At 43.0% G+C, this 22,137-nt stretch overlaps 1 protein-coding gene across 2 annotated transcripts in view; it reads right to left on the reverse strand.

The window, feature by feature from the left end:
- Positions 1–202: 202 nt before the first annotated feature.
- TMEM248 (transmembrane protein 248) overlaps positions 203–22,137 on the reverse strand; it is a 38,216-nt gene continuing 16,281 nt past the window's right edge. The window contains exons 3-8 of one of the 2 annotated variants that reach the window (XM_040423468.1): positions 19,971–20,150; positions 15,607–15,892; positions 8,334–8,484; positions 7,063–7,246; positions 2,404–2,547; positions 203–917 (exon numbers count right to left, since the gene is read on the reverse strand). In XM_040423468.1, the coding sequence (XP_040279402.1) occupies positions 897–917; positions 2,404–2,547; positions 7,063–7,246; positions 8,334–8,484; positions 15,607–15,892; positions 19,971–20,132 (948 nt within the window). In that variant the 5' untranslated portion in view covers positions 20,133–20,150 and the 3' untranslated portion in view covers positions 203–896. The remainder of the gene's footprint in view (positions 918–2,403; positions 2,548–7,062; positions 7,247–8,333; positions 8,485–15,606; positions 15,893–19,970; positions 20,151–22,137) is intronic. The other variant, XM_040423467.1, reaches the window with a different exon arrangement.

Here is a 22,137-nt window from a genome sequence, read left to right on the forward strand (position 1 = left end):
GCATCCATATGTCCGTCCTGGAAATTATAGAACATGCCCTTGCAGACAAGAACAGCCATTTCTATTAATACGACTGAGAAAAATGCTGATTGCATAGAGAAGGTATCCATAATTTGCAGATCTGTGGGTTGCAGACTTTAAAATGGATACGGTCGTGTGCGTGGTAGCCCAGCTACTGACAATAAAAGTTCGGACAGCGCTATCAGAGCAGATTAGCTTTATTTTCACTTCACAATGTCTGCTCACTCAGCATCTTGCTAATTCCCCTACTTGAACACAAAATCTCAAGGTCTCGACATTTCAGGATATTTAGCATGATAATTAGACAGAGATGTCTCCCTCCCAAATCAGCAGTGCACAGGGAGAAAATGTTACTCCAAGGATATAGAAAATCGAAAAAACAGACATGTCATGAAGAATGGATGCTTTTAATATAGATCTACCAGTACACAGGCCATCTCCATGCAGCAGCCATATTTCTTCCTTTCAAACAAATGATTTTTTCCCCCAGATTTTGAAAACAAAAAGTGCAGTTTTGCTTGAGATCAGGATCTCATTCATTAGACATACCCACCAATCAGGCAACTCGCACTGTGACTAGAAACATCCACTAAACATATCTACACAAGGAAACGACAGCAAGTCCACAGGTACACAGGGCAAAAGGAAAGTTCCTGCAAGGCAGAACATTTGCACCAAGCTTCCTCAAATGTACCCATTTATAAATATGTACAAATCAATTACAGGCACTTGAAATGTCTTTGGTTGGAAGAAACCAACATTGCAATATTATGTGTTCCTCCCTCCCCCTACTAGAAGGACTCAGGACACGTTCTCCTGGTGGCGTCAACAGGCAATGACTCCAGTTGTATCTACGGATGGTAAAGGAGGGATGGTTATGCTTCAGAAAGTGCAACCTGCAAAACATAAGAAACAAGTCAGTTTAGGGCCTTCTGGGAGAAACTTAAAGGGTTTCTACCACCACATTTTGACCTAATTAGCTGTCAGACGCTAGCGATCTGCTAGTGTCTGCTCTACCTAACCATGCTATTGTAATTCCTTTCTCTGCAGCGGTTACCCTAAAAAACATAGTTTTATTGGGATGCAAATGAGCCTCTAGGTGCTATGGGGGCGTCTTTTCTGCACCTAGAGGCTCCGTCCACTCACCATTTCTGCCGCCCAGCGCGCTCCAGCCCGCCCCTCTCCTCTAGATTGAGAGCCTACTCGCGCCTGCGCCGTGTGCTTCTGTATTCGGCGTAGGCGCAGTGACTGTCTCCCTGCACCGGCATCTTCACTGCGCCTGCGCCGATTGTTGGACTGCTCCCTGCGCCGTATTCGGCGCAGGCGCAGTGAAGATGCCAGTGCAGGGAGACAGTCACTGCGCCTGCGCCGAATACAGAAGCACACGGCGCAGGCGCGAGTAGGCTATCAATCTAGAGGAGAGGGGCGGGCTGGAGCGCGCTGGGCGGCAGAAATGGTGAGTGGACAAAGCCTCTAGGTGCAGAAAAGACGCCCCCATAGCACCTAGAGGCTCATTTGCATACAAATAAAACTATGTTTTTTAGGGTAACCGCTGCAGAGAAAGGAATTACAATAGTATGGTTAGGTACAGCAGACACTAGCAGATCGCTAGTGTCTGACAGCTAATTAGGTCAAAATGTGGTGGTAGAAACCCTTTAAGCTCTGAAGTGGTGTCTGGTGTCAAGTTAAAATTAATGCGCCTCTTACATACAGCAGAGGAAGCCACTGAGTGTTGCCTTTCATGGAACCTTGATGGATACGCTGAGAATTCGCATGTGGCAAATCCACATTGTTTTACAGTACCAGCAATGTGGATGAGATTTTAAGAAATCATATCCATACTGTGGAAAAAGATATCCACGGTATACACTGACCTGTGGTGCGGATTTTAAACCCACAGAATGTATGCTGCAGACTTCCACTGCGGATTTCACCCTTTGCAACGCTAGGGATGAAATTCGCTATTTTGCCGTACCCTAGAAGTGAAAAGTTCCATTACTGTGTGAGGGTACTTTCACACTTGCGGCAGAGGATTCCGGCAGGCAATCCGGATGCAAACAGATGCATTTGTGAGATGGATCCGGAAATAATACACTTCAATGTAAATTAATGCCTGATACGGCATTTCGGCAAGTTATCAGTATTTTTGGCCGAAAAGAAAGCTGCAGCATGCTGCGGTATTTTCTCCGTCCAAAGAACGTAAGAGGGACTGAACTCATGCATCCTGAACGGAATGCTCTCCATTTAGAATGCATTATCATAAAACTGATCAGTTCAATACGGGAAAACTTTAATGGAAGTGTGAAAGTACCCTTAGGCTTTTTTTGTTGCATTTTGATCATTTTAAAATGTTGTCAACACTTCAGAACATATAAGAAATACCTTTTCAGGACAGAAGTCAGAGTTGCTTTGCCTCAGCTTGCCTGGGCGACCCCTGATGACTGCATAACAGAACATGGTGATAACCATCACAAATAGAAAGTAACTTGTGTCCATCAGATGCAGATTAATAAGAGAGCGGTCATCCTGTTGTGAAAGAAGAAAATCTGAGTTTAGATATAAACTATGTGTATAGGAAAAATAAAAAAAATAAAAATAAAACCTGTAGTTGCAATTTGCCTGTGGATATGAGTTATGTCTCCAGGGATATACTGTGGTGACAACCAAATAACCATGGGGTTTACATAATAAAATCTGCTAATGAAGACTTCAAAATGACCATATACTGCACTGTTATTAAGGCATATGGACATTGTAGAACTCATGACAGACGTCCCCACTCTGGAGGATCCAGAAGTCGATGTACTAAAATGGTAGGACATTCATGTGACTGGCTGATATGTACTACTACAATTCCCCTGCAGCCACCAAGGCCAAAATAAATAGATATTTGTCCAGATATTCAGTAAAAGTATGTAGACAATTTAGATATAAACATGGATTTTCATATTACAAATACACGGTCGTCAGGAGTTTGGGCACAATATTTATAAAATTTCCATACCATACATTGTGGTCCGCAAATTCTTGGAGACCATCGATCAGCTACATACCATTTATCCAGTCTTAACTACCATACTACCATTAAAAAATGCTGGACAAAAATAAAAAAAAATAAAAACTCTCCTTAAGGCCTCTTTAACACTACCGTATGGCTATTTCAGCGTTTTGCGGTCTGTTTTTCACGGATCAGTTGATCCGTTTTTTGTTTCCGCTGCGTTTCAGTTTCTCTGTATGGCATATACAGTAATTACATAGAACAAATTGGGCTGGGCATACCATTTTCAATAGATGGTTCCGCAAAAAACGGAACGGATGCATTTCCGTATGCATTCCGTTCTTTTTGCGGACCCATTGACTTTAATGGAGCCACGGAACGTGATTTACAGCCAAATATAGGACATGTTCTATCTTTGCACGGAACGGAGATACTGAAACACGGAAACGGAATGCATACGGAGTACATTCTGTTTTTTTTTGCGGGCCTATTGAAATGAATATTTCCATTCATGGAACGCAAAAAAGACCCGCAAAACGAAAAGAAAAAAAAAACGGTAGTGTGAAAGAGGCCTAAAGGGGTGATCCAGGAAAAGATCTTGATGACCTGTCCATAGGATAGGTCATAGGATCTGTGGGGGGTCTGACACCCTCACTGATCAGCTGTTAGAAGAGGCCGATCGTTGCATGAGTGCGGCAGCCTCTTCCTAGGCCACTGACGTCACCGTAACTCAGTCAAGTGGCCTAGTTGCAGCTCAGTCCATTCAAGACAATAAGACTGTGCCACAATAACAAGCGCAACCGCTATACTATGTATATACTATACGGAGCTGTGCTTGGAAAGCTGCCAGTAGCCTGCAGCGCTCACCAGAGCTCCCTGAAACAGCTGATCGGCAGGAGTGCCGGGACTCGCTGATGTGAGAATGATGACCAGTCCTGAGGATAGGTCAGCATAATCTTTTCCAGGATAACCCTTTTAACCCTTTAAGGACCTCCGCCGTACATGTACAGTTGAAGTCCAGTCCCCAAACATGGCGCCCGCTCGCACGTGCAGCGGGTGCCATAGCCGAGGAGTTTCTGCTATTTTAAACAGCAGAGACCCCACGGCAAAAGGCCATAAGGCTGATCACAAACATTTTCCCTTTCAGATGCCGTGGTCACATTTGACCGCGGCATCTGCGCAGTCCAGAAGCACTTCCGCTCCGGTAACAGCGTTCCCCGGCTGAGATCGGGGAACCTGTTACATTGATCTAATAGGCTGAAGCCTCAAGCAGGATTCGGTGCCTATTAGATGACTATACCAATACAGGCCATTAGGTGGCAGCATTGTATTGGTATAGTGCAAATGAAGTGTTCAACCGCAACCAAATTGCACTCATATCAGCAGTCTGTCATTTTGGGGATGGCAGTCAGTACTTTTAGAGTATTGACATGCCAAATCCTGCACCATATGACAGCATGGAGAGTAAAAGGAGTCTGATGAGAGTCGCTGTCCCCACCCTCCCCCACCTTCGGACAATGAGTGGCAGGTTACTTTCCTATGCACAATAGGAAAAAAACCTGTCCAGAGGTGGGGACAATAAGCCTTATCAAACTCATCTCCTCACAGCACTAGTGCACTCTGCAGGATACTCTAAGGGTACATGCACATGTTAAGGATTCATGTGCGGAGAATCCGCACTGAAATCCGCAAGTGTTTGCAGGCAAATCTGTGACGTCAATCCGCATCAATTGGTGCGGATTTGGTACGGATTTTACTAAGTGAATAGAGAAAATCCGGTCAGCAAAAAAAATATTAAAAAAAATTGACATGCTGTGGATTTTAAAATCCACACCGCAGGTCAAAATCAGTCGGAAAAAATCTGCATCGTGTGCATTGAGAATTTTTAATTCTCATAGAATACAATGTACATGACCTGCGGTGCGGATTATCTGCACGCAATCCTGATCGTGTGCATTTAGCCTAAAAGTACTGACTACCATCCCCGCTGAAATCAGATGTTCGGTCACGAAACTAGAGTATGCTGCCCTCAGTGGGGACAGCATAGTGCAAGTGACAAGTTCCCTTTAAAAAATGGTTTTTAAAAAGTATTTAAAAAAAAAAGTCAAATTGCCCAATTTCCAAATTTTAAATAACAATATAAAAAAAAAGTCAACATAAATAGTATTGCTGTGTTTGAAAATTTTAACTAGTAAAATATAAAATCAATTATACTGTGCAGTGTACACCATAACAGAAAAAAATAAAATAAAAAAAAATGCCCCAATAGTCGTTTTTTTTACCACTTCACCAACCGCAATTTTTTTTTTATAAAACGTGATCAAAAGGTCTTATGTACCTCAATGGTATCAACAAAAACTACAATTCAAAGTTGTAAACGTAGTAAAGCATAAGACAAAATTTAAATTTGGCATCAGTGTAATTGTACCAATTTAAAACACAATTTTTTTTATGCAAGTGAACGCCGTAGCGTAAAAACACACCAGATAAAACAAATGGTGAAATTGATTTTAATTGTTTTTAAATTTCACCCCACAATTATTTTTTTTCCACCTTTTTCAATATACGATATATTAATTAAATAGTGCCATAAAAAACACAAGCCCTCCAATGGGTTATGTGAATGTAAAAGTAAAAAATCATAGAAGATTTTTTTTTTTTTTTAAATGTAGTCCAGTCCTGCACTAACCAGACCCATCCACTCCACATGTGTTGGTCCAGTGGCTGTAGCAATATAATAGTCCTGGAAAACACCTTTAAGGGGTTAAATCCTTGTTGTTGAACCAAGGCCACCTAGATTTTGAGCACGAGATCAGGCTTATCGTCCTCTCCGGTGTTGTGGCAGCAATGCCAGACCAGACCTAGTGTCCCAATGCCAAGACAGAGCTTACAGGGTAGTCAGAGGGTGCTGCTCATGATCTGGTGCAGGGTTTATGAGCGTTCTCAGTATCAGCAATCTGCTAAGTAATATACACAATCCCCTTACCTTTGTTTTTCCAAGCACAGAATAATACTAAAGGGTCCATTCACACATCCGCAAAATGGGTCCGCATCTGCGCAACAGGTGCGGACCCATTCATTTTTAATGGGGCCGGAATGTGCTGTCCGCATCCGCATTTGCAGATCCGCACTTCCGTTCCGCCAAAAAATAGAACATGTACTATTCATTTTCTATGAGGGTGCCGGCGATGTGCAGTCCGTGTGCCGTGTCCGTGTTTTGCAGATCCACAAAACACATATGGACGTGTGAATGGACCCTTACAGTGCATTTCCGTGTTCTCACGAATAAACAATGGGGCAAATTCAATTCTGTACTATGAGTTTGCCGTTTGATCCACACAATTCTAGTCGAGGAGATGTTGGCGATAGTTTACATAGAGAAACCTTTAACAATTTGGAGGCTCACCCTAATGAACCATAAGCGTTAAACAAACAGATTTTCTTTAATAATGCACTTCCTTGAAGTGTTTCACCATAAAACACTGTTTGAACAACTATGAACTACTTCGCTGTTTCTTTCTACTCCCATTCTAGTAAATAGGCGCTACACAAATAGTGTAGCAGAACAGCTACACTGGTTCCATAACTCCCAGAGTTAGGGTCCATTCACACGGCAGGTTTTATTGCAATTTCGGTGCAGATAGCTATGCTGAAATTCTGCAGGCAGCCGTGTCCTTTCTGCCTCCTGTATATCTCTATGGGAGGCAGCACTGAGGATTGGAGCGGCAGCTTAAAGTTTCCGCAAGAACGGACATGTTCTTTCTCAGCACGGTTGCGGCTATAAGCTGCCGTTCCGCGATCCTCAGTGCTGCCACCCATTGAGATGTATAGGAGGCAGAAAGGACGCACCCGCCGTGTGAACGGGGCCTTACAGAAGCAACATAGCCTGTTCTGCTATGCTGTTTGCGTAACTGCCATTCGCTTCAGTGGGAGTTAAGGAAGCAGCAGAGGGCCTGCCCATTGGGCTGTTCCAATAACACTAGCCACCTGGGGTCAGCATTTAGTCCTATCTTGTTGTGGGGCTTTCCAAATCATATACCCACCTCTGGAACAATAACTGTGAGCTTGGGGTTTAAAGCATGGTACACCTTTCCAATGGCTCCCTTATAACACCAGAAGGGATTATAGTCCTGGGCATACTTTGTTCCAGAGTCTCGAGCAGTGGTGAAGATTTTGTACCACAGGGTGGCATTGCTGTAGGTTTCAGGAATGCAATGAGGCGGTTGTCTAAAACAGAAACAATACCTTTCAAATTACAGGGCATGCGATGCAAATTCTTTATCCATCCAATTTATAAAAGACCAATAAAGTGTAAAAAAAATAAAAATAATCAGCACAGAGCATTCTGGAAATGTGATTAATCAGTCTCTAATGAGTGAACAGTATGTGAATGAAACTGTGCCATAATAAGAGAAGGGGGATCTAAGTATAGCTCTTAAAGGGTTCTCCGGGAATTAAGAAAATGAAAAAATATAAATAAAAACTTATTTTAAATATAATCCTAAATACCTTTCATTAATTATAATGGCTCATTTTGTCTAGGGAGCAATCATTAGCAGAAATAAAATGGCCGCCGCCCTATTAGTGCACACAAAACCTGTCCTAATCACGCAGGAGGACAAGTTTCTTCACAACCCTGAGCTAAAGAGCTGCCTTATCTTCCTCTCTGCTCGTCAGGGATTATGATCCTGTTTATGAGGAGACAAAGTACGGAGATGATGGACAGGACAGACTGTGATAATGTGGGGCTGTGGTAATGGAGACTGCATACAAGTGCTGATGCTCATTACCCCCATCCTCATCTCTGTACTTCATGTCTCCTCACAAACTCCATTCCTACAGAGATTCAGCTGAGGATCTTATCAGCTGTATTCAGGATCATAATCCCTGACAAGTAGGAGAGGATGAGGAAGCTGTGTAGCTCAGTGTTGTGAAGTAACTTGACTTGCTGTGTAATTAGGACAGGTTTTGTGTGCACTGATAGGACGGCAGCCATTTTATTGCCCCTGAAGACAAAAAAAGCCATTATAACTAAAGAAAGGTATCTGGGATTATATTTATAGTAAAACAATATTTAAGTATTTTCAGTAATTTATTTTATTTTTTTATTGCCGGAGAACCCCCTTTAACTATCCAGCAGTGGGGGAGTAGCAAATCGGAAATCTTTGGAGTCTCATGTCAGTCACTGTACAGTCCTGGAATGCACAGAAGACTGAAAAAATGTGTAACCTGTGGGGTGTAGAACACCCTTACATATGAAGAGACCATGAAATGTATCTGGTTCCGAGAAAGAAGGACTAATAAAGGTACTTACACAGTGACGGGGAACACGCTGCTCATGGCTGTTACGGTCATACATGTGGTAAATACCACCTGCTCACAGTGTCCATGGAGAATACAGTCATCCGAGTTCCAGGCAGCTGGCAGAGTAAAGGTTATATTCATCTCCTCATGGGACTCTCTGCCTTAGAAGGTGAAAATAAAAATGGGATAGATATAGAGATATATATATATATATATATATATATATATATATATATATATATATATATATATATATATATATATATATATATATACTGTGTTCAAAGAGTAATAAAAACAAAAGGTCACACAGGAAGATTGATGGCAGGTTCAATCGGGGAGACCGCACAATTAACCCCAGCAATGTGTCATACTGTGCCTATTTACTCACAGTCTAAGCTCTTGTCAGAAAATTAACCCTTAGAGGACCCTGCGACTTTCCATTTTTGCGTTTTCATTTTTCACTCCCCGCATTTCCATGGTCATTTTTTTTACTGCTTACATAGCCTTAGGAGGGCTTATTTTTTGCGGGACAAGTCGTAATTTCTAATGTCGTCATTTACGGTTGCATACCATGTATTGGGAAGCAGAATTTCTTTTTCAAATGGGATAGAATTGGAAACAAACGCAATTCTGACAATTCTTTTTTTTTTTTACACCGTACATCACACAGTTAAATTGACCTGCTATCTTCATTCTCCAGGTCAGTACGGTTACAACGATACCACACTTATATAATTTTTCTTGCATTTTAATACTGAAAAAAATAAAATGATTATCACCATATTCTGACCCCTATAACTTTTTTGTAGTTAAGTGTACGGGGCTGTCTGAGGGCTCATTTTTGCAGGGCGGTCTGTACTTTTCAGTGACACCAATTGTGAAGTGTGTGTGTGACTTTTTGATCAGTTTTTCCAAAGAAATTATTGGGGAGTTGAAATGACAAAAAATGGCAAATTCTGTTACGCCATATGTCATTAATATTGTTATATTTTAATTGTATGGGCATTTTCGCATGCGGCGATGCCCATGATATTTTTTATTGGTTAAGTATTTTTATTTTAAGGAAAGGGGGGCGATTTGAACTCTTATATTTTTTTTTTTTTTTTTTATTTTTTTTTACTTTTTTTTTTTATTTACCCTGGGTGACTATAACTGGCAATCATTAGATTGCCCATTGTTTTCATGGACAGCTATATAGCCATCATTGAACACTTAATTTTCAATATAACTAGGGATGAGCGAATCGACTTCGGATGAAACATTCCAAGTCGATTTATATAAAACTTTGTTCTAATACTGTACGGAGCAGGAGCTCCGTACAGTATTAGAATGTATTGGGTCCGATGAGCCAAAGTTATTACTTTGCGAAGTCTCGCGAGACTTCTCATAATTACTTCATAAATTGATTTCTACTGTAAAAAAACATTTCCCGAACTCTGGTTCGGTTCTAAGTGCTCCGGACAGTATTGAAACAAAGTTTTATGCAAATCGACTTCGGATGTTTAATCCGAAGTCGATTCGCTCATCCCTACCTGTCTCCTTCACGTTTCCCACTGCACAGCAGTGCCCCTAGACCAGGGCCCCTTCATTCTCAGGATTGTGGTTGCATCCCTAAGACCCTTCAATCAGTGTAGATCACATAGCAATGGACCCAAAAACACAAACTTTTCCCCTGTCTTATTTTCTATAACTTACAGCATACGGTACCTGAGTTTAAAAAAAAAAAAGTTGCACTATGCTTCTTTGTACAATTCTAACTGTGAAGGAACAGTTCTGTTTGGGCTTCCATAATGCTTTTTTCAACCGTATTATTCCCAGTTTCAGCTGCTCAGCTGGATGCATTTCACTCAGAAGCAGGGGGTGTCTCCCTTCTGCTAGCACTGTACTGCTTTGACATCCTTTGCTTACTTCCCACTATGTTTGTTTTCAGCTCTGGAGTTCACAGAACAGATCAGGAGGGTTAATCAAACTTAAAGGGAACCTGTCACCATGATTTTGCGCATAGAGCTGGGGACATGGGCTGCTAGATGGCCACTAGCACATCTGCAGTACCCAGGTCCCACAGCTCTCTGCGCTTTTATTGTGTTAAAAAACAGTTTTGAGTGATATGCAAATTACGTGATATGAGTCCTGTAGCCGGAGATGAGTCAAGCCGGAAAGGAGCCCAGCACCGCCCCACGTCCTCCGATTCTCCTCCTTGCCGGCTGACGTCACAGAGCTGGAGCGCCGAAATCTCGCGATGCGCGAGCTAGCGCATGCGTAGTTCGTTCCCTGTGCTGATGCCAGCACAGGGAATGAACATGATGCCGACACTGCGCATGCGCTAGCTCGCGCATCGCGAGATTTCGGCGCTCCAGCTCTGTGACGTCAGCCGGCAAGGAGGAGAATCGGAGGACGTGGGGCGGTGCTGGGCTCCTTTCCGGCTTGACTCATCTCCGGCTACAGGACTCATATCACGTAATTTGCATATCACTCAAAACTGTTTTTTAACACAATAAAAGCGCAGAGAGCTGTGGGACCTGGGTACTGCAGATGTGCTAGTGGCCATCTAGCAGCCCATGTCCCCAGCTCTATGCCAAAATCATTGTGACAGGTTCCCTTTAAGCCTCATGCAGACGTCTGTAGAACACGTCCATGAGATACCGGACTGGCATTGCTGAAGCGCACAGAGTCATTGGTTGCTATGATGCCGTGCACTCCTGCAATGCCAGTCCGGTATCTCACGGACCGTGTTCCACGGACGTCTGCATGAGGCTTTACAGACACACAGGAGTCTCCTCTGATGTTCAGAGGCAAAGTAGAAACTGTTCTTTTATCAGGTTCAGGATCTCAGCCAGCTCTGACACGTCTCCCACTTCCCCTCCGCTATTTTCTGAGTCTCTATTACCAGGGACAGATCTTGCAGTGGACTGCAACTCAGGTGGAAGTGAGATCCCTAGTGGCCATGATGTAACAGCTTTTTTCAGGTGGATGCAGGCAGATTTTTAAATGAAACTATTTAGAAATATGCTAGTTACACCATTCTCTATTAAAGGGGTTGTCCGGGTTCAGAGCTGAACTTTGACATACCCAGAATTTCACCCAGGCAGCCCCCCTGACCAGAGCATTTTGTGGAGTTCCGGTGACGTAACAGGCTCTCCTTCGGGCTGCCAGGTGGAGTCACCGGCACTGATGGGCAGGCTTTAGTGCTGCCCTAGCCTGTAAAGCCCAAAAAGCAGTGTGGATAATTGGATGACTCCGAATGTTTTTTTTTTTTTTTAGATGCGGACATTGCCAAAATTGTAAGCAAACTAACTTTCAGAGAAGAACAAACATAATAAAATCTACTGTAAATAATTTCAAATGGGATGTTGACTTGTGCAGTAATAGTAAGTATATTTAATAGAATGTCCATGCCAGAAGCAATATATAGGGAGGACAAAGAGGTCCCTAAAATGAGAATTGCAGAACATATCAATAATATAAAAAAGGGATATGAAAAAGACACATTGGCTAACCATTTTAAAATATATCATGCTAGTGAACCAATGGGACTAAAGTTTATGGTCATCAAATCAGTAGGTGAAAATTGGAGGGGAGGAGACTTTATATCCCAGATGTCTAGATGTGAGTCCAAGAAAATATATGAATTCCCCTCTAATGCCAAGGAGACTCAATGCGGAACTGGAGATCTTCGGGTTTTTATGATTGGGTTGGGGGGAGAGTATGCACGAGACGTCAATGCTAGGCTGTTTACCAGCGCACTGACGTCCCCTGCGGCCCTCCCCTCACCCCCTACTTCTTATAATACATTTATGATCAACCATCTATTATTTTTATCTTATACTACACCTCTTTATTTTTCACTTGTTATTTTTTGTTTTTATTCATGTTTTTATTTTTTGTCTCTTATATTTTAATTCATCTTCATTAAACACACACACACACACACACACACACACACACACACACACACATATATATATATTACACCCCTTTCACACGGGCGTTGCGGGAAAATGTGCGGGTGCGTTACGGGAACACCCGCAATTTTTCTGCGCGAGTGCAAAAACATTGTAATGCGTTTTGCACTCGCTTGAGAAAAATCGCACATGTTTGGTACCCAAACCCGAACTTCTTCACAGAAGTTCGGGCTTGGGATCGGTGTTCTGTAGATTGTATTATTTTCCCTTATAACATGGTTATAAGGGAAAATAATAGCATTCTGAATACAGAATGCATAGTAAAATAGCGCTGGAGGGGTTAATAAAAAAAAATATTTAACTCACCTTAGTCCACTTGATCGCGCAGCCGGCATCTCCTTCTGTCTCCTTTGCTGAACAGGACCTGTGGTGAGCATTCATTACAGGTAAAGGACCTGTGGTGACGTCACTCCGGTCATCACATGGTACGTCACATGATCTTTTACCATGGTGATGGATCATGTGATGACCGGAGTGATGTCACCACAGGTCCTTTACCTGTAATGAATGCTCACCACAGGTCCTGTTCAGCAAGAAGACAGAAGGAGATGCCGGCATCGCGATCAAGTGGACTAAGGCGAGTTAAATTATTTGTATTTTTTTTTTTTAACCCCTCCAGCGCTATTTTACTATGCATTCTGTATTCAGAATGCTATTATTTTCCCTTATAACCATGTTATAAGGGAAAATAATAATGATCGGGTCTCCATCCCGATCGTCTCCTAGCAACCGTGCGTGAAAATCGCACCGCATCCGCACTTGCTTGCGGATGCTTGCGATTTTCACTTCTATGGGGCCTGCGTTGCGTGAAAAACGCAGAATATAGAGCATGCTGCGATTTTCACGCAACACACAAGTGATGTGTGAAAATCACCGCTCATGTGAACAGCCCCATAGAAATGAATGGGTCGGTATTCAGTGCGGGTGCAATGTGTTCAACTCACGCGCGGAATACTCGCCCGTGTGACAGGGGCCTTATAGTCATGGTGATAGATAGGGACCCCTTTAAGTAGTAGTCCAGTCCAGGAATTAGGCTGTACTCAAAATTGATTTATAAATTTGAACGTCATGTCCCAAACTTTATTCATTATTTCTATACCACTGAAGAAGGAACTATGTTTCCGAAACGCGTCTGGTCAGCAGCTGAGAAGCGAGCAGTGTGAATGAAGATAGATCTTGGTGTACAAAGACACATGTACGGGGTCTGGCGTTCCAGGAAACAGACTACTCATGAGTTAGAAGACACGCTCTGGTGCAGCTGAAAGCTGTACACGAAACAAGCCATAGAGGGAGCGCATATATCAGCTGTAACCGTGAGTAACACAAAGCATATATGTACACATGTCTATCTTAGGCCCCTTTCACACGAGCGAGTATTCCGCGCGGATGCGGGAGGTGAACGCATTGCACCCGCACTGAATACCAACCCATTCATTTCTATGGGGCTGTGCACACGAGCGGTGATTTTCACGCATCACTTTTGCGTTTCGTGAAAATCGCAGCATGCTCCTCTTTGTGCGTTTTTCATGTAACGCAGGCCCCATAGAAATGAATGGGGTTGCGTGAAAATCGCAAGCATCCGCAAGCAAGTGCGGATGCGGTGCGATTTTCACGCACGGTTGCTAGGAGACGATCGGGATGGAGACCCGATCATTATTATTTTCCCTTATAACATGGTTATAAGGGAAAATAATAGCATTCTGAATACAGAATGCATAGTAAAACAGCGCTGGAGGGGTTAAAAAAATAAAAAAATCATTTATTTAACTCACCTTAATCCACTTGAACGCGTAGCCCGGCATCTCAGTCTGTCTTTTACTGACTAGGACCTGTGGTGAGCATTAATTATAGTTCAAGGACCTGTGATGACGTCACTCCGGTCATCACATGGTACGTCACATGATCTTTTACCATGGTGATTCACCATGGTAAAAGATCATGTGACGTCATCACAGGTCCTTGAACTATAATTAATGCTCACCACAGGTCCTAGCCAGTAAAAGAGACAGACTGAGATGCCGGGCTACGCGTTCAAGTGGATTAAGGTGAGTTAAATGATTTTTTATTTTTTTTTAACCCCTCCAGCGCTGTTTTACTATGCATTCTGTATTCAGAATGCTATTATTTTTCCCTTGTAACCATGTTATAAGGGAAAATAATACAATCTACAGAACACCGATCCCAAGCCCGAACTTCTGTGAAGAAGTTCGGGTTTGGGTACCAAACATGTGCGATTTTTCTCACGTGAGTGCAAAACGCGTTACAATGTTTTGCACTCGCGCGGAAAAATCGCGGGTGTTCCCGCAACGCACCCGCACATTTTCCCGCAACGCCCGTGTGAAAGAGGCCTAACTGCAAACTAATACAACAAGTCACACTATAACAGAGCGCACTATGAGTGTATGTACCTGCATGCTAATCTAACAGCCATTTAGATACGGACTAAATCTAAGTATACAACAGAGTGTACCACAAATATCTCAACAGTGAAGTGTATGATAAAGGTAAGACATTGAGTAATACCAGTAATCACACTCCCAGAACTATCATTTAAAGCTGCTTTTTTTGTATATTTAAAGGGACAATATATAAAATTAAGATAACTCTCTCATTAATTCATATACAGGAGGCGGGAGCTAGCTGCAGAATCACATAGCCGGCTCCCGACCTCTATGAGCGGTAGCTGCGATCCGCGGTAGTTAACCCCTCAGGGGCGGCACCTGAGGGGTTAACTACCGCAGATTGCAGCTACTTGTCAGAGGTCGGGAGCCGGCTATGTGATTCTGCAGCCAGCTCCCGCCTCCTGTATATGAATTAATGAGAGAGTTATCTTCATTGGTGGCGCAGTGGCCACAGCCCCTCCCCTCTTCTCCTCTCATTGGTGGCAGCGGCACAGGGGGGAGGGAGACACTGCTTCCTTCTCCCCTGTGCTGCTGAGGGAACACGGATCGCGCTGAGAGCAGCGCGATCCTTGTTACCGATTCGTTATTGGCAAAATAGATGCCGATAACTTTCAAAATCCTGAATATCGGCCGATAATATCGGTAAAACCGATAATCGGTCGATCCCTAGTGGACAGCGGGCTGGGCTCCAGTTTTTCCGGTGAGCATTACCTATATTCAATTGAAATTATGGGTATGTCCGGGTTCAGCTCTGAAAGCACAGTGACTCTTTAATGTACACTTTAAAAGGTCAAATTATTTGTTTTTTTAACATATCAGTGTATGGGGCATAACAAACCAAATCTCGGCAGCCATGTTGATGGCTACAAGTACTAGACAAACAAAAAGCTCAAACAACAAATAGTCTTATGGATACCTGCAAGACCAATCTGATGGCCAATAATTGTGGAGCTCAGGTGAGTGATGTTTCGAGAGTATCCTCCAAAAGGTTTCAGGGGATCCAATGTCAAGGTAATAGCTACAGAAATATTTATGGGTCCTGTGTCCTCAAGGGCTTGCGGCGTCTGTGTAGAGGACCGGGCCTGGCCAGTGGTGACTGTACTCTCTGGTGGTGTGGTGTCATTCAAGAGATGCTTCAACGTTTCATTCTCAGATATACAAAAGTCCAGGTTATTAAACTTCAGGAGAAACGTGTTCCAGTCCTGTGGACAGCAAGACATGCAATACATTCATAAATCCGACTACATCATATAACACATGATCATACTAACCTACGGCCCTGTTCTGCACTGCTGCAAATGCAGATCTGGCCACGTATGCGTGACTTTCTCTATTCACTTCTTACAGGACTTCCAAAAATAGCTGTGCAACCCCACAGAAATTAAAGGGATTATCCAAGAGTCATATAGACCTCCCAGAGTGGATGACCCACGGTGGAGATCATACTTACCTGGTCCCTGCTGCTATGTTTGGTCTCGATCCCAGGCAATCGCTCCCGCTCCCTGCTGCACTGAGATAAACATCAGTCAGCGGGGAAAGACAAGTGACCACTGCAGCCAATCCCAGGCCACAGTGGAAACCTGCTCCCCTTGCATCACGTAACCAGTTGTAGTGATGCAAGAGAATCCGTTCACCACTGCGACTTGGGATTGGCTGCAGCATTCACGTGTCCCTAACCCCGTCAATAGATGTTGATCTCAGTGCAGCAGGGGGCGGAAGAGCTGGCCCAGGAGCTTTAGAGACCGAACTCCGTGGCAGGAACCAGGTAAGTATGATCTCCACCGCGGGTCGGCCCTTTAACCCCTTAAGGACCGGGCTCATTTTCACCTTAAGGACCAGGCCATTTTTTGCAAATCTGACCAGTGTCACTTTAAGTGCTCATAACTTTAAAACGCTTTGACTTATCCAGGCCATTCTGAGATTGTTTTTTCGTCACATATTGTACTTCATGACACTGGTAAAATGAAGTCAAAAAAATTATTTTTTTTGCACAAAAAAATACCTAATTTACCAAAAATTTGAAAAAAATTAGCAAATTTCAAAGTTTCAGTTTCTCTACTTCTGTAATACATAGTAATACCCCAAAAAATTGTGATGACTTTACATTCCCCATATGTCTACTTCATGTTTGAATTGTTTTGGGAATGATATTTTATTTTTTGGGGATGTTATAAGGCTTAGAAGTTTAGAAGCAAATCTTGAAATTTTTCAGAAATTTACAAAAACTCAATTTTTAGCGACCAGTTCAGGTCTGAAGTCACTTTGCGAGGCTTACATAATAGAAACCACCCAAAAATGACCCCATCTAAGAAACTACACCCCTCAAGGTATTCAAAACTGATTTTGCATACATTGTTAACCCTTTAGGTGTTGCACAAGAGTTATTGGCAAATGGGGAGGAAATTTGAGAATTTCATTTTTTTGCCTAATTTTCAATTTTAACCCATTTTTTCCACTAACAAAGCAAGGGTTAACAGCCAAACAAGATTGTATCTTTATTGCCCTGACTCTGCCGTTTACAGAAACACCCCATATGTGGCCGTAAACTACTGTACGGGCACACAGTAGGGCGTAGAGTGAAAGGTGCGCGGTTTGGTTTTTGGAAGCCAGATTTTGCTGGACTGGTTTTTTGACACCATGTCCCATTTGAAGCCCCCCTGATGCACCCCTAGAGTAGAAACTCCATAAAAGTGACCCCATCTAAGAAACTACACCCCTCAAGCTATTCAAAACTGATTTTACAAACTTTGTTAACCCTTTAGGTGTTGCACAAGATTTAATGGAAAATAGAGACACAATTTCAAAATTTCACATTTTTGGCAGATTTTCCATTTTAATATTTTTTTTCCAGTTACAAAGCAAGGGTTAACAGCCAAACACAACTCATTATTTATGGCCCTAATTCTGTAGTTTACAGAAACACCCCATATGTGGTCGTAAACCGCTGTACGGGCACACGGCAGGGCGCAGAAGGAAAGGAATTCCATACGGTTTTTGGAAGGCAGGTTTTGCTGGACTGTTTTTTTTTACACCATGTCCCATTTGAAGCCCCCCTGATGCACCCCTAGAGTAGAAACTCCAAAAAAGTGACCCCATTTTAGAAACTACGGGATAGGGTGGCAGTTTTGTTGGTACTAGTTTAGGGTACATATGATTTTTGGTTGCTCTATATTACACTTTTTGTGCAGCAAGGTAACAAGAAATAGCTTTTTTGGCACGTTTTTTTTTTTTGTTATTTACAACATTCATCTGACAGGTTAGATCATGTGGTCATTTTATAGAGCAGGTTGTCGCGGACGCGGCGATACCTAATATGTATACATTTTTTTTTATTTATGTAAGTTTTATACAATAACTTCATTTTTAAAACCAAAAAAATGTTTTAGTGTCTCCATATTCTAAGAGCCATAGTTTTTTCAGTTTTTGGGCGATTATCTTGAGTAGGGTCTCATTTTTTGCGGGATGAGATGACGGTTTGATTGGCACTATTTTGGGGTGCATATGATTTTTTGATCGCTTGCTATTACACTTTTTGTGACGTAAGATGGCAAAAAATGGCTTTTTTTACACTGTTTTTATTTTTATTTTTTTACGGTGGTCATCTGAGGGGTTAGGTCATGTGATATTTTTATAGAGCCGGTCGATACGGACGCGGCGATACCTAATATGTATACTTTTTTTTTATTTATGTAAGTTTTACAGAATGAGTTCATTTTTGAAAAAAAAAAAATCATGTTTTAGTGTCTCCATAGTCTAAGAGCCATAGTTTTTTCAGCTTTTGGGCGATTATCTTGAGTAGGGTCTCATTTTTTGCGGGATGAGATGACGGTTTGATTGGTACTATTTTGGCGTACATGCGACTTTTTTGATCACTTTTATTACCTTTTTTGGGAAGTAAGGTGGGCAAAATTTCAATTTTCTCATAGTTTTTATTTTTTTATTTTTATGGCGTTCACCGTGCGGGGAAAGTAACATGACCATTTTATAGATCAGGTCGTTACGGACGCGGCGATACCTAATATGTGTAGTTTATTTTATTTTTTTAATTTTTATTCAGTGATAAATGTTTTTTTTTTTATCTTAACTTTTTTCACTTTTTTTTACATTTTTGTGACCCAGACCCACTTGGTTCTTGAAGATCCAGTGGGTCTGGTGTCTGTATAATACAGTACAGAACAATATATATTGTTCTGTACTGTATTTTACTTACACTGAACAGATCTGTGCTTTTAGCACAGATCTGTTCAGCACCATGGACAGCAGGACGCCTGAGCAGGCGTCCTGTTGCCATGGGAACCCTCCCCGTCTGCTCAGAACTTCGCAGACGGGGAAGGGTAAGGACGGGGCTGAGGGCGGCTCTCTGGGGGCTCTCTCCCTCTCCATCGGGGGGCTGCAAAGCCACAGCAGCCCCCCGATGGAGAGGGAGGGAGCTCCCTGACCAATGACAGTTAACTTTTTCCATACAGCGGTCCGTACGGACCGCGGTATGGAAAGGGTTAAACGGCTGACATCTTCACAGATGTCAGCCGTTTATACCAGGGTGCCAGCAATGTGCTGGCACCCTGGTATACCCACTAGAAGCCAACGATCGTTCATGGGGAGGCGGGCGGGGGATCGCGATCCCGCCTGCCGCACCGCCCGCCTCCCGCAACGCCCCCACCGCCTGCGACACCCCCCCCGCACCACCCTCCGGCATAAAATCGTGCAGGGGTGCAGGGGGGGGGTGAAAAATAATGATTTTAGCCACTCTAAAGTTTCTGATCCCCGCGGTCAGGGACCGCGGCGATCAGAAACTGCAAAAAGCGCAGCAAACCGCAGGTCTGAATTGACCTGCGGTTTGCTGCGATCGCCGATACGGGGGGGTCAAATGACCCCCCCCTGCGTTGTTACGGGATGCCGGCTGAATGATTTCAGCCGGCGTCCCGTTCCGATTAACCCCTGCGGCGCCGGAATTCCGAATTTAAGTCAGGACGTACCTGTACGCCCTTGGTCCTTAAGGACTCGGGAAATAGGGCGTACCGGTACGCCCTGCGTCCTTAAGGGGTTAAGAGAGATGCACATGTACTGCCACCTCTCCATTCCTAGAAGTGCTAATGGCCTGGTAGAACCCCATTATTTTCTTTTAAGGCATACTTGCAGCCCAGTGCCCTATAGTTACTCCCCTGTTACCCCAATGAATTCCAACACATGTGGCTTTAGATGCAAAATCTGCAGTGGAAATTTATCAAAGAATTACATTTTAAAGTATTGAAAAGTATAGTTCCCAGCAAAACACTGTACCTCTGTCATCTCGGGGGACTTAATTTCCTTCATTTTGAAGAAGTAGCCAAGCGTGAGGAAAGCTATGGCCATACCACTGACACTGACCATAAAGACCACCAGAGGGGGCCGACTACTGATGTACGACTTCAGGTTCTCCAGGGGATGCAGATTCAGAAACATTGTGATGTAGAAGCCCTGTGAAAGAAAATTAAAGTCTAGATTACTAGGACAGATCAGTCATCCTGGAGCAATGATAACCTACATGAGGCAGTATAAATTTATATACCACATATCTTTAATATACCCATTTACAGTACAGACCAAAAGTTTGGACACACCTTCTTATTCAAAGAGTTTTCTTTATTTTCATGACTATGAAAATTGTAGATTCACACTGAAGGCATCAAAACTATGAATTAACACATGTGGAATTATATACATAACAAACAAGTGTGAAACAACTGAAAAGGTGTCATATTCTAGGTTCTTCAAAGTAGCCACCTTTTGCTTTGATTACTGCTTTGCACACTCTTGACATTCTCTTGATGAGCTTCAAGAGGTAGTCCCCTGAAATGGTTTTCACTTCACAGGTGTGCCCTGTCAGGTTTAATAAGTGGGATTTCTTGCCTTATAAATGGGGTTCGGACCATCAGTTGCGTTGAGGTGAAGTCAGGTGGATACACAGCTGATAGTCCTACTGAATAGACTGTTAGAATTTGTATTATGGCAAGAAAAAAGCAGCTAAGTAAAGAAAAACGAGTGGCCATCATTACTTTAAGAAATGAAGGTCAGTCAGTCAGCCGAAAAATTGGGAAAACTTTGAAAGTAAGGGCTATTTGACCATGAAGGAGAGTGATGGGGTGCTGCGCCAGATGACCTGGCCTCCACAGTCACCGGACCTGAACCCAATCGAGATGGTTTGGGGTGAGCTGGACCGCAGAGTGAAGGCAAAAGGGCCAACAAGTGCTAAGCATCTCTGGGAACTCCTTCAAGACTGTTGGAAGACCATTTCAGGGGACTACCTCTTGAAGCTCATCGAGAGAATGCCAAGAATGTGCAAAGCAGTAATCAAAGCAAAAGGTGGCTACTTTGAAGAACCTAGAATATGAAATATTTTCAGTTGTTTCACACTTGTTTGTTATGTATATAATTCCACATGTGTTTATTCATAGTTTTGATGCCTTCATAGTCATGAAAATAAAGAAAACTCTTTGAATGAGAAGGTGTGTCCAAACTTTTGGTCTGTACTGTATATAGAGCTGACATATTCCGCAGAGCTTTACAGACATTAATCAGCACTCGCTATCTCCAATGGAGCTCACAATCTAAACTCCCTAACAGTGTGTGAGCAAACCCACTAAACACGGGGAGAACATACTGGAGCAGATGATCCACTGCGCAAACACAGAGACCAGGAGGTAAGTACTTAAAGGGGTTCTGCAGTTGGTTTAAACTAATGATCTATCCTCTGGATAGATCAGCAGCATCTGATCGGCGGGGGTCTGACACCCGGGACCACCGCCGATCAGCTGTTTGAGAAGGCAGCGGCGCTCCCGCAGCGCCGCCGCCTTCCCACTGTTTATCGCAGGCCCAGTGACGTCACGACTAGTATCAATGGCCTGGGCTAAGCTCTGTTCACTTGAATGGAGCTTAGCCCCGCCCAGGCCAGTTGATACTAGTCATGACGTCACTGGGCCTGTGGTAAACAGTGAGACGGCTGCGGCGCTGCTGGAGCGCCGCTGCCTTCTCAAACAGCTGATCGGTGGGGGTCCCAGGTGTCGGACCCCTGCTGGTCAGATGCCGATTAGATCATCAGTTTAAACAAACTGCAGAACCCCTTTAAACCAAAGATTCTCATTAGAGATGAGCGAAGTGAGCTTCAGATGCTACCCCCTGAAGGCGCTTCGCAAAAAAATTTGTTATAATACTGTACGGAAATTCGTCTCCGTACAGTATTATAATGTATGGGCTCCGGTGAGCTGAAGTAAGTTATTCACGATGTCGCGCAAGAATTCATTGAATAACTTCTTTAATTGATTATTACAGAAAAAAAAAAAAAAAAAAAAACACTTCAAAACTTGGAACCGAACTCAGCTTCGGTTCTGAGTGGTACCTTGGAAACGAAGCAGAGTTCGGTTTCAAGGTTTTTCACTGTAATAATCAATTAACAAAGTTATTCAATGAA

The sequence above is a fragment of the Bufo bufo genome, chromosome 3 (genome assembly GCF_905171765.1).
Source record: "Bufo bufo chromosome 3, aBufBuf1.1, whole genome shotgun sequence".
NCBI lineage: Eukaryota > Metazoa > Chordata > Amphibia > Anura > Bufonidae > Bufo > Bufo bufo.